The sequence below is a fragment of the Psammomys obesus genome, unplaced genomic scaffold (assembly GCF_907164565.1).
Source record: "Psammomys obesus unplaced genomic scaffold, mPsaObe1.curated_primary_1811, whole genome shotgun sequence".
In the NCBI taxonomy this organism is placed as follows: Eukaryota; Metazoa; Chordata; class Mammalia; order Rodentia; family Muridae; genus Psammomys; species Psammomys obesus.
Genome location: NW_026596166.1, coordinates 4,174,313 through 4,187,778, shown reverse-complemented (window position 1 = coordinate 4,187,778; position 13,466 = coordinate 4,174,313). Strand labels below are relative to the sequence as shown.

Below are 13,466 nucleotides of genomic sequence, written 5' to 3'. Positions count from 1 at the left end.
AGGAACCCTGTCTCAAAAAAATAAAAACAAATACTGTGCTTGATTTTGTGTGGCTTGTGTTTCTCCAGTCACTGCTGGTTGGTCCTTATAAATGGTCTCGCTCGCTCTTGTCATAGGCCCGTGCTGGCCTGTGTTTCCATCCTGCTCAGTCTGAGCCAGGACACGTGAGCTATTTCAGAAATCTGCTTACCAGATTCTCTCGCTCCCCTGCCTAGTCTGTTCTTCCTCTCATCCCACTGCTGTTTCCTAAATAGTCCCAGCAAGGAAGCCAGGCATGGGAGTACACAAGTGTAATGTAAGCCCTCTGGCTGAGGCAGAAAGATTTTGAGTTTGAGGCCAACCTGGACTACATAGTGAGACTCTGTCTTTAAAAAACAAAACAACAACAACAAAAAATACTTCTGAGTTCAAGGCCAGCCTGGTCTGCAGACCTTGAGTTCCAAGACAACGAAGGCTACATGGAGAAACCCCGTCTCAAAAAAAAAAAAAAAATCAAGAAGTCACTTGGAAATGTTGGCTGACTGGCTTCACTAATTTTTTTTGTATATTCCTTGGCTTCCAGTCCCTTTCTTCATCTCATGTATTCTCTAACGCCCTCGCCACAGCAGCCAGTCTATAGCTTCTGTGATCTGGGTTCCTCATTCCTGAGAAATCACAGGCTGCCATCCCACATGCTTTCCTCTGTCTGTTTGTCCCCGCTTCAAGCCCCTAGACTTGGCTGGCGTCACACATCCGCTCATCACCTCCTTTCTGTCTCTGAGAATATGGAATTCTTCCTTACCGGAGGTTCACGGCACTAGCTGCCTAAGCCATGTCAGTAACTCCCTTTAAAATCACTTTCACTCGCTTGTTATTACTGTCCATATGTGTGTCTGGTGCATGCATAGGCCCACGTGGAGGTCAGAGGACAGCTGGAATTGATTGTCCTTCTGCCTCCTTCTGCTGTTACACGGGTTTCCGGGCTCGAACTCCGGTCCTCAGGCTTGCACAGGCAAGTGCTTTCCCAGCTCAGGAAGTCTGGAACTCCCTGGTCTTGGACTCGCTGTCTCCCTGCACCAGCCTCCTGAATGCTGGGATCACAGGCACACACCACCACATCCAGCTTTGTTTCTTTTTAGAAGAAAGGAACAAAAAAAAAAAAAAGGTTTTTTTTCCTATTTATTTTTGAAGAAAATAACTTAGTGAATCATAATTCATACATAATTCATTGAGTTCAAGTATATCATTCATCAGTTTGAGTACATTTACAGAGTTGTATAGCTGTTATAGTTAATTTTTGAGCACTTCGTTGTCCCTTAGAAGGATACCCTTGGTCATCACTCTCAGCTCATCCATCTTTCTAAACTCTAGACAACCAACTAATCTATGTACTGTCTCTAAGGAAAATCCCTCTATAGACATTTCATATAAGTAGAACCATACAGTATGTGGTATTTTGCAAGTGGCTTCTTTCACTTAGCATGTTTTTGGGGTCATCCTTATTGTATTTCAGGCTCACGTTTGCTCTTAGGTTTTACTTGTTTTGCTTTGGAGACAAGTTCTCAGGATGGCCTGGAACGCTGTGTAGACTGGGCTGGCCTTGAACTGATAGCATTCCTCTTGCGTCTAGGCTTTCTGAGTACTGGATTTACAGGCCTGGGGTCCTATACCCAGCTTTGCTTTTAGGATTTTTTTTTTTTCTTTTGTTTTGAGACAGGGTCACACTTTGTAGCCCTGGCTAGCCTGGAACTTGCTATATAGACCAAGGTGGCCTGGAACTCACAATGATTTACCAAGTGCTAGGATTAAAGGTGTGTACACCACCATGCCCAACCTGCTTTTAGGCTTTAAACAACTCCCTTAATGAACTCATAAGTCCTGCTCCTCTCCAGTCTGACTTCTCTCTGTCTACTCCCTTGTCCTTTGGCTTCAGCTTCTGAACTAGATTAGGTAAAATATGCCATGGTATCCTCTTTGGTTTTGGCCTGGCCATTTCATGCTGCACCTTGCTCTCGGTAGGAGAGGATATTTCTGACCTCCTTTCCCTTCTCATGAACTCAGAGCCTACTGCTCTTACCAGCTCAGAGCAATAACTGGACAAAGCTCTGCTTGCCTTTACTTGTCTGAACCATAGCTGTAGGGAACAGCCATCCTGGACCTCCTTGCAAGACATTCCCTGTACAGGAGTCCTGACCATTGGACCCCCTGAAAAAGAAACTGAGTCTGGCCGTTCCCTCTTCCTCCTTTTTGTTTTTTGAGACAGAATCTTATGTAGCTCAGGCTGGCCTTGAACTTGTTATATAGCAGAAGAAGACCTTGAACCCCGGATCTTTCTGCTTCTAGCACTGGGATCACAGTCCTGCGACACCACATGTAGCACCTGTTTTCTGTCTCTATAGTCTGTTCTGACCTCTGCCCGAGTGCTGAGGTCACTGACTGCTGTTGTTGGTCTTCTTTTCTCCAGTCTTCCTGCATCATCTGCCACCTTGGACAGTAGATAAACATTCCCATCTCTATATGTGCCCGTCTGCATCAGCCTCTTTTCTGTCACCTGAACTGGGGAAGATTATTATACAAATATGTCTTAGAGTGCATTCTGCTTAGCGATTCTGGAGGTTGTGAAGCCGAGGAGCCTGGCAGCATCTACTTGGCTTCTGTGAGGGCCTTTGCTCTGTTTCGGCTCAGAAGGCAAAGGGGTGAATGAGGAAGAAACACAGTGAGGAGCAGCCTCGCTGTGTAACTGACTGTTGGAAGCCACCCACTCGTTTGAGAAAGGCATTACAAATCCTCTCAGTGACTTAATGAACACTTCTTCAGACGCCCGCCATCTCCTAGTACCACTCTGATTTTTTTTTTTTCTTCTGAGAAGGGTCTGGTTATGTAGGCTGGTCTTGAACTTGTAGCCCTCCTGCCTTCTGAGTGTTAGCATTACAACAGGTGGATGCCACCGCCATTCCTTTCTAATTTATTTCATTGAGATAGCATTTCTGTTCCTGCGGTAGGAGAGGCGTCTGAGGTAGAGAGCACATGAGTGATGTGTTCTGAGCACAGAACAGTGGGAGTTATAGAAACAATTGTTTATTGACTACCTAGAAGAGAATGGTTCTCTTTCCTGTTATTTCTGTAGTCAGCAGGCTCAGTGACCGTCTGGACATTCTTTCCTTTTTTTTTTCTTTCTTCCATAACCACATTAGGCCATTTTCCCACACTAAGCAAGAAGTCCCGCCTCTCTCTTTGCCCTTGCAGGTGGCCACGGGCAGCACATTCCATCTTAAAGCCAGTATTGCTGACCCCAATGCCAAGGGTATGACTGGCTGTGCAATGCAAAAAGCATCCTCTGGCCAGGGCTGTGGGTCAGCATGTGGGAGGTGGAATTTTGGAGCCAGAGTAGCAGATGGACATCTAAGGGGTAGGCAGGGGACAAAGTACAGATCTCAGTCAAGTGGTCCCAGAAGAAATGACTGAAGGGATGGTGGTGGTGGGAGCAGCAAGGTTCTCAGTTAGATTGCTTGCAGCATGGGCAGTTCCTAGGAGCTGGAGGAGCTTTCTGAGTAGACTATTAGTGCCCAGGAGAGCAGGAGAGTGTGCCCAGTGCAGGGCAGTCACCTCCTTCACAGAGTGCTTTCTGTCAGACATCTGCCAGGACAGTGTGCTGGCACTCAGAGAACTCAGATGCGCGCCTCTTTTCCCTGGTGTAGTCGCCATTTGTGCCAACTTAAGTTACAAGGCATCCACTTAGTGATTATGTGAAGAGGTGTGTGTGTGTGTGTGTGTGTGTGTGTGTGTGTGTGTGTGTGTGTAGTGGGAACGGGAGCTATTAGGAGGGCTTACAGGCTCTTTGTCTTTCCAGGCTCATTTTGCAGAGGGAGAAGCACTTCCATTATCTGAAAAGAGGCCTTCGACAGCTGACAGATGCCTATGAGGTAAAACCCTGCCCTGGAACTTCCTGTCAAGCACCGGGCTGTGCTCCTCTTTGAACACAAAGGCTGTTGGTTTTCACCTGCTGCAGATGCGCCCATTGAACCACATGGCTCTGGTAGGAACCAGGCTGATGTTTCAGAGCCGGACTCTTAATAAAGTCTCCTCCAGCAAAGAGGTGATGGCGCACGCCTTTAATCCCAGCAGTGGGGAGGCAGAGGCAGGCAGGTGAATCTCTTGAGTTCGAGGCCAGCCTGGTCTACAGAGCTGGTTCTAGGACTGCCAGGATTACGCAGAGAAACCCTGTCTTGGAAAAAAAAAAAAAGTCTCCTCCAGCCCTGTTGGCCCTAGAGCTCGTAGAACACCGTAGATGGGCTGGGACACTCCTTCATCATTTGATCACAGCATGCCTTCTCCTGACTCCCTTTACCTGTAGCTAAAAGTCAGTTTTACCTTGTGGTCCCCACACTGTGACCCTGGGGGCTGATCCAGTGTCTCTCTTGGCCAGAGGACCAGTACCTAAATTCCAGAGAGCACTAAACAGCTCGTGAATCTTAAAGCATGATTCTGAGCGCTAGGAGATTCATCAAAGAATCTCGGAACTGTGGTGGGGGTAGAAAAGGCTGTGGCCAGCAGAGCCACCGTCTCCCTGCCTCCCTTTACAAAGGGTAGTGCTGCCTTTAACGGGCTGTTTATTTTAGAGTTCTATATGTGATTTTTTGGGGGGGGCATGAGAGGGGTTTTCCAAGTTTCATAGTTAACCTGAGTAACACAGCCTACACCCCAACTCTGACATTTACTTCTTTTATAACCTGGAAAAAAAAATGAGTCTCCGTAGACCTCGTTTGAATTCTTTAAACCTGAAGAACTGATAACTGGTACTGCTCTGCCGAGCTTGTGATACTCATGTTTGACTTGAATCAGGATGGAGGTCTGTCCACACCTCACCTTCAGAAGACTTTGCCCAGTCTCCCGACACTCACTCTCCTCCAGGTGCTCAAAGCACTTACCAGGTGTATGTACACGTGTTTACCCTGTTCCAGAAAGACATGGGGTAACCTACGCTCGTGTGTCTGCTGCCTCTCCCTCTAAGATAGCCACACCGCTATTCTGTGTGCTGAGCACCCCGTGACTCAGAATCAACGTCCATCATTACCATGCCCCCAAAGTCTGTAATATTTGGCACAAGTAGATACCAAATATTTGCTGAATCTGTGAATGAGTGAATTCAAGAGATGTCTTTGCGAGATTATGTTACCTTGGGTCTGCACTGGGAAAACATCAGCAGAGGTTAACTTCCAGTCTGAATGTTCTCTGCTTGGACACCTGCAGGGAAGGGACCAAGACTCCTTTCCTGTTGTCCTTTTGTCACAGTTGAGAGCATCTTCATTTACTGATTGTTGTCCAAGCCAGGATGCCTCCTCCCCTCGCTGGGCTTCAGGAACTAAGACAGATGTAGCCTTGTCACGGGATCTTGGAATGGCTGAATAAAGGGTGTGTTTTCTCCTCATCCCTCCCAGTGTCTGGACGCCAGCCGCCCCTGGCTCTGCTACTGGATCCTGCACAGCCTGGAACTCCTCGATGAACCCATCCCCCAAGTAGTGGCCACAGAGTGAGTTCTGGCTCTAGGGAACCTGGGGTGTCCTCTGGAATCACGTCTTGGCTTTGAAATTACTTCTGTTCCTGCTTTACTTGTTGTAAATGAGAGGAAAGAAACACCCTTGCCCTTCCTTTGACCTCCAGCAACTTCCAGAAACTCCTCCACTCAGAAGCCCTATTGTAAGGTGGTGGGTAGAACAACTCTTTGAACATCCAGAGGAGCTGTTTTTTTCCTGTGGTTTTCTCTCTCTCTCTCTCTCTCTCTCTCTCTCTCTCTCTCCTCATTCCTTCTTCCCCGCCACCCCTCCTCTGCCTCTCTCTTTCTCCTCCTTTTTTTAATTTTAATTTTAATTTTTTTTTTAAATAAAGACAAGACCTCTACAGGTGGTGGTAGTATAAACCTTTAATCCCAGCTTTTGGGAGGCAGAGGCAGGCAGATCTTTATGAGTTCAAGGCCAACCTACTCTACATAAAGCCAAGGCTACATGGGGAAACCCTGCTTGAAAACAAACAAGCAAACAAACAATCCAGTTCTCTGTGTAGCCCTGGCTGTCTTAGACTCCCTATGTAAAACTGGCCTTGAACTCACAGTGATCCACCTGCCTCCTGCCATCCGTGCACTCTGGCCCTGATCTTTGAGAAGTCTTCACCATCCTCTGTGACAGTCATGATGAAATGCCATGGAGGTAGGAAGGTGGGCCAGGAACTGAACCTAAGGGGTTTACAGAGAACATGGCTTCTTGGCTTGTGTGCCTCCATTCCCTTGTACTCCAGAGGGTGAGGAGTTTGGGATGCAAGGGTCCTGAACCAGGTTTGGTTTTACGCAGCAGAAGGTGGCAACTGTGCCAAGCTGGGTGGAGGCTAGCAGGAGCCCTCCCTAGTCCCAGAGACCCTGCCTTGTTGCATTGTCAGGTCAGAAGAACAGAACTTCCATTGTGTCATTCATTCTCTCTTAACAATAACCTCTCATTCTTGCCTTCCTGGGAAGGGTGTCTTGTGACGAATGTGGATGGAGAAGATAATGAAGAATTAAGCCATTAACCCTTAGAACGCATAGTTTGGAGGCCGAGGGAAAATATGCATGGTTTTTATAAGCCGGACATTGAAACAGCCTGCGCGCTTCCAGCACTGGAAGTAGAGCTGGGCACAGTTTCTGCCGTAAAAGGAATGTACTTGTCAAAATAAAGGCCCATGTGTTTTTGAAATACCAGTTGGGGGTTGACGGTCGTTTGGGAAGCCCCCCCACCAACACCTACACTGTCAGGATGTGTGCTAGAATAGGAAAGATGCCCATGAGAGAAGCGAGGGGAGGGGGGATTCTGTGAGAGACAAGAGGCCATAGACCCTGTAAAGTGCAGCGACCAGGGAGGGAGTTGGGGTACCTGCAGTGGAAAAGCTCCGGTCACTGTCAGTTTTGGTTTCTTTTTCTTTCTTTTTTTTTTAGGTTGCATAGGTGGTCTGTTTTCACTGTCACTTATCTGAGGAAGTCACTGTCACAGCTGCTTTTTGATAATGTCAGATAGGAAGAGGGGTAAGGTGAGATGGCATGGCAGACACCTGTCTTGACGTGTAATGACCTGTGTCTGACCCGGGACACACAGGGTGGAAGGAGGGAGCTGGATGGCAAGAGAGGCCTCCTTAAAGGGCTTTTCACAGCCGACAGCATCAGTATAAGACCTGCTTTAACATTTACAGAGGAGCTGGGCATGGTGGTACACGCCTTTAATAAGGCAGGCAGATCTCTGAGTTTGAGGCCAGCTTGGTCTACAGGGTTCCAGGACAGCCAGGGCTGCACAGAAAAATGCAATCTCAAAAAATAAAACAGAACAACAAAGACAAAAATTAAAGTTTAAGTGAATTAATTGCAGCATTGTGCATACAGTGAAATATGTAGCCGTTTAAAGTTGTTTAATATTTGTATATTTGCGTAGAAGAATGTATATATGTAGGGATCCAGCATTTAGAAGGCTGAGGTAGGAGTGTCCAGAGTCTGAGGTCAGCTAGGGCTATGTAAGCAAGACCTCTTAAAAAAAAAAAAAAAAAAAAAAAAAAAAGGGCTGGGGCTGTAGGTCAGTGGTTCAGAGTTTGCCTTGCATGGTAGAGGCCCTGAGTTTGATCTTCTGCAGGACCCACCTACCCCCATACCAAAAGGAAAACAAACAAACAAACAAAACAAAACAAACAAAAAGTATTGATGGCTACACATAGAAAAACAAAACAACCAAAACCCACAAAAGGTTGCAAGTACATATGCTACAGTTCAGTCTGGATATAATTTTTGGGGTATGGTAGTGCACACCTTTAATCCCAATACTCTGCAGGTAGAGGCAGGCAGATAACTGTGAGTTCCAGGCCAGCCTGGTCTACATAGTGAGTTCTGGGACAGCCAGAGCTACACAGTGAGACCCTGTCATATATATATATATTTCTAAGCTTATTTACATTTTCTACAATTTCTACAGTAAACCTTCATTATTTTGTAAGTAAAATAATGTTTTATCCAGGCATGTTTTCAATACCAGCACTCAGGGAGGTAGAGGCAAGCAGATTGATGTGAGTCTTGAGGCTAGCCTGGACTACATCAGGAGTTCTAGGCTAGCCAAAGCTACATACTGAGACCTGTTGTTTCTTCCCTACAAAAGAGGGAATTTTGAAAATAAAGAGCCAGTTTAATAATCAATGGCTTCGGGCTTGTTTTACAACTGACTTGAAAGCATTTATTTATAGTTCCCCTGAGCGTTGATTTAATAAACCTTATTTTTATTTTTTTAAAGATTTACTTATTTTCTGTATATGAGTACTCTATCTGCATGTATACATGAATGCCAGAAGAGGGCATCAGATGCCAGTATAGTTGATTGTAAGCCACTGAGTGGTTGCTGGGAATTAAACTCAGGACCTCTGGAAGAACAGACAGTGCTCCTAACTGCCAAGCCATCTCTCCAGCCCTTATTTTTATTTATTTATTTTAAAATTTATTGCCAGTTTTAGAGACAAATCTCTCTTTGCAGACAGAAACTCACCACGTAGGCCAGGCTGGTCTCAGACTCATGGTTTCCTTCTGCTTCAATCTGTAAGTGCTGGGATTTCAGGCACAAGCCACCCACTTGGCTTGCTTTAATGAACTTCAAATCCAGTTATTGTTTTTCAGTACTAGGGAGTGAATCAAGGGCCTTATGCATGCTGGGTAACTGTCCCCTAGCTTGCTTTAATGAATGATTGAATGTGTGTTTGTGTGTGTGTGTGTGAGAGAGAGAGATAACGTATTTGTGCCTATGCACAGGTCTCATGCATCTCATAGCAAGTTCTCTTACCCACCGAGCCATCTCTCCAGCCTGTCTTAACATATTTTTTTTATTTTGTTGTTTTTATTGTGTGTGTGTTGAGTGTGTGTGTGTATGATCGTGTAGTCACTGGTGTGGGCATGTCTGTTCCATGGTGCGTGTGTAAAGTCAGAAGACAGCTTTCGGTAGTAAGTTCTCTCCCTCCGCCTTGTTCAGGGTCTTTTTCTCTTACTTCTGAAGCTTAGCATCCTCCAGGCTGGTTGGTCCAGGAGCTTCCGGTTCATTCATCTATTTCATTTTTAGGCTTATCGTTTTATTCATTAATGTACTCAAATATCAATTCCCTACATTTTGAAGGATATTTTTTATTGTTTTTGTTTTGAGACAGGGCCTCTATGTAGTTCTGGCTGTCCTGGAGTTCACTATGTAGACCAAGCTGGCCTTGACTTCATAGAGACAGATGCACCTCCTCTGTCCCCTGAATGCTGGGATGAAAGACGTGCTTGAAAGATGTATTTTAAAAATTATTTTTAGAAAAATAAAAATTAGGGAAGGAAAGATACCCTAGCCATTAAGGCCAAGGCTCATAGCTCTAACAGCAGGGTTATTTTTAACCTCAAGAGAAATGACAATCTCAGCTCATAGGACTTGCAGTTGAAGACATGGAGAGACCTTAATTTTTTTTTTTAATTTAAAAATTTTTATTTTTTGAAATAATTCTTAAGTTTTTAGAATTAAAATATAATTACATCATTCCCCCTTTCCTCCTTCCATCCCCTTATCGCCTTTTCCTCCTACATATATTAAGGCAACCTTTTTGGCAGAGAGCCCGCTCTGGAGTTCCAGCATTTTCTCTGCCCTCATCCCCATGTCACCTGCGCTCAGCATGCACAGTCTGCACGTGCACAGAGGTTTCTCTCTCAGTTTTCCTATTTTGTTCTCTCTCCAGCTTTTATTTGTTCAGGAAATAATATAAGCCGGGTTCCCTCTAGTGGACAGAATTGCTTTTGTTAACTTCTGTGATGGCCGAGGGAGGCTAGCAGGGCCAGGGTAATAAATTCAGAAGTGGGAATTTGGACTGCCTCTCTTAAGGGATTATACATAAATTTATATGTGTGCTTACATAAAACAAATGGGTGAATAAGTACTTTAGAGCGGAACACTTGTTTGGCTTAGTTATTTTAGCACTGAAGGAAGTTCTTTAATGTGATTCCCCTTCTTCGTCACTAACAGCTACTTTAAAAACACACACAGAACAAAGTGGTAAGGAGCCCATTGTACTGTTAAAATTAGGCTTTTATGTCTAGGATGTAGCTCGCCGGTAGAGTACTTGCCTAGCATGCAGGAAATCCTAGGTTCAACCCCCAGTATTTCATAAATTGGATGTGGTGGTGCACACCTGTAATCCCAGTCCTGAGGGGGTGGAGGCAGGAGGATCAGAAGCGTAAGGTTGTCCTTAGCTACATAATGAGTCTGAGGCCAACCCGGGCTACAAGAGATACCGACGGCAAGAAAGACCTGAACTTCTGATCTATCTCTCTTTACCTTTCAAGAGTGAGGATTACAGGCATGTGTCATGTTTTACATGCTACGGGGTGTGTGTGTGTGAAATCGACTGTATGCTAATTAGCAAGCACTCTACCAAGCGAGGCACACCCCAGCCCCTCCTTTAAACATTTAAGTTAACATATGAGTGGTCTGATTCTTAACCTTTCAGTGATGGCATCCTACCCGGTCACCTGTCTTTTGGGTGCTTTTCTGGGCCAGGTTCTGCTGGCATCTCGTGGGCACAGGCCAGGGAGACTATGAAGTACCTATAAAGGGATGTCTCAAAAGAGAAAACCATGCAGTGCGGAGAAACCCTGCTCCCCATAACCCACTTTAAACCTGCCCGTGCTTCCCAAACAAATGGGCGTGTTAGCAAAGGCTCCAGGTAGCTCTGGCCTCCCGGAATCAACAGGAGATGCTGGTCACCCTTTAGCTGTTCATTGTTGGGTTCCACCTGGCTGGAGCAACACAGCCGTTTTATAGAAGAAGCTCTGGAGGAATCGTTCCTGGAAGAAGCCAGGAATCTACCAGAGCACGTGCTCTTCCTCCTATTCTGTTCATGGGTGATGCTTATATTCCCAAGACTACAGTCATTCTTGGAATTTATTTGAGGCCCGAAGTCTCTGCGGTAACCTGTTCTGGTGCTGGAGTTTTGTTTTGCTTTGTTGGTTGTTGTTGTTATTATTACTGTGATGGAGATTATATCAGGCCTTTGTGCTTGCTGGGCAACTAATCTACTACCAAGCCACACATCCTTAGACTTTTTTTTTAAAGATTTATTTTTATGAGCATTGGTGTTCTGCCTGCATGTTAGTGAGAGGGTGCCAGATCCTCTGGAACTGGAGTTACAGACAGCTGTGAGCTGTGAGTGCTGGGACTTGAACCTGGGTCCTCTGAAAGAACAGCCAATGCTCTTAACCGCTTGAGCCCTCTGTCCTGCCCCAGAAATGTTTTTAAAGTCTAAGCTAAGCTGTTCTTACTACAGACAAGCCTCACTCTTTGTTATTTGCTAGAGTTTGTGTCACACCCTTTGAATGAAGAAGAATGTAGCCGGACCTCCTCCTCGCTGCCTTTGTCCATAATTTTAATCCTTTTAATAGTCTCTTCCCTTTCCTGCTTTATTTATTTATTTATTTATTTATTTTTTAATATTTACTTATTTTTAACATGTCTAATCTGAGCTCTCTCTTAGTTGGAAAGTGGAGGCCAGAGCCAGGTGCAGCTCTCAGTAGTGCCGGGTGGACACCTTTAACAAGAATGCTTTGTTGTTGATGTATCCGTAGCTCACAGGCCGCAATCACAGCCCTTTCCCTGCTGTGAGTTCCTGGTCATTTCCGATCTTGTGTGTATATGCTCCCCTCCCCCACTCCTGACCCCCAGTGTGCTATTTACTAGTTGAACCCGTTATACTCGCTTTATTCTTAACTGGTCTCTGTTTTCCCACTTGTTTTACATTGTCTACACGATTGTGAATCCTTCGTCCCCACTAGCCACGGTTTTTTTCTCTAGGTTAGTGTAACCGTTACTAGAAGTCCAAGCAGAGCGAGTTAGGAGGCTCAGCGAATAAGGGCGCTCAGCACAAAAGCCTGACGACCTGAATTTCATCTCTGGAACCCTTGAAAAGTTGGAAGGAGGGGACCAAGTGCACAGAGTTGTCCTCTGCCTCCCACATGTCTGGTGCCCCATCATACACACACACACACACACACACACACACACACACACACACGTAAACATAATAAATGAAATTAAATTTAAGACACTAAAGCCAAAACACTTTTCCCTTGAACTTGATTCTCTCAGAAGTTTCACATTCTCTGTAGTGGTCGAATGCCAGAGAAGCAGTGTTCAACAGACAGTCCCACAATGTGAAGATTCTGTGATTCTGTGGCTTATGTGCGACCCGGCATATTCACCACTAGCTAAGCATATTGGCCACTTGAAATGTGGCCTGTGAGACTGAGGAGCTAAATTTTGTTTGTTTGTTTCGTTTTTTTTTTTTTTTTGTTTTGTTTTGTTTTGTTTTTCGAGACAGGGTTTCTCTGTGTGGCTGTCCTGGACTCATTTTGTAGACGAGGCTGGCCTCAGACTCAGAGAGATGCTCCTGCCTCTGAAGCCGCCATACCCTGCAAAGAGTTAAATTTATTATTTTAATTAAATTGAATTAAACTTTAAATTGCCCCTGTGACTAGGGTTGCCTTGCCTGTTGGACAGGACAGGTGTTTTCCAAGGGTCTCCACAATGTGGTTGTCAGGCCAGCAGCATTATCATCACAGAAGCAGCTGAATGTGGTGGTTCATTCCTGGTTAACTCGAGGATTTAGGAGACTGAAGCCGGGGGGATTGCTGCAAGTTCAAGGCTAACTCAGCCATGTAGTGAGTTGCAGGCCATCATAGGCTATCAAAGGAGGCCCTTAAAACAAAATAAACCTAGGCTGGACATGGTTTTGTGCACCAATGATCCCAGCACTCAGAAGGCAGGCTGATCTCTCAGTTCAAGGACAGCCTGGTCTTCAGGGCATCTGGGATTATAGGCATGCGCCATTGAGCCCGGCGAGCTGTTGTTTTTTTTAAATAAATATTCCTCAAAGTAATTTTATATGGTGCGACAAAGTTGGATGTTGCTCATCCTTTGTGGGTGGCCAAGTCACTCGGGCCTCTGGTGACGGTTCAGACTCTTGAGCCTCAGAAGCCTAGGTCTCTATTACTCCACTGGCCCCAGTGCACATGGTTCGGGTTTGCACTCTGTAGGTCACTAATGTGTAAACTGGGACATAAAGCTCAGGCCCCTTAAATAACCTGGATGTGCATCTGAGCGCTTTCATGAATACTTGTTCTCCGCAAAGCGTCCTCTTGTTGTTTGCTCAAAGCTTCCCGGTTGCATTTTTTATTAGTTGACAAACTTTTGGTTGGTCTCTGGAATTTTTGGTCTGTAAGTGTTCCTTCCCATCCTGATAAATCACAGCGTCGCTGACATTTTGTTTTCTAAGGTTGCTAAGACGTCTGCTAATGGCAGCTTGTTACTTCACAGCCTGTTCCTTAAGGTGCAAGTTGGAAAGGCTCAGGATCAGAATGTTCCGTAGCATGGAAGGGTGAGGCAGGAGGGAAGCCCCACCCCCAGTTCCGCAACCTCATGGCA

The 13,466-nt window shown here is 45.5% G+C and overlaps 1 protein-coding gene across 1 annotated transcript in view; it reads left to right on the top strand.

Moving 5' to 3' along the window:
* Fntb (farnesyltransferase, CAAX box, beta) overlaps nt 1-13,466 on the top strand; it is an 83,764-nt gene that overhangs the window by 26,640 nt on the left and 43,658 nt on the right. Inside the window, exons 3-4 of the mRNA XM_055595285.1 lie at nt 3,830-3,902; nt 5,418-5,509. Of these exons, the coding sequence (XP_055451260.1) occupies nt 3,830-3,902; nt 5,418-5,509 (165 nt within the window). The remainder of the gene's footprint in view (nt 1-3,829; nt 3,903-5,417; nt 5,510-13,466) is intronic.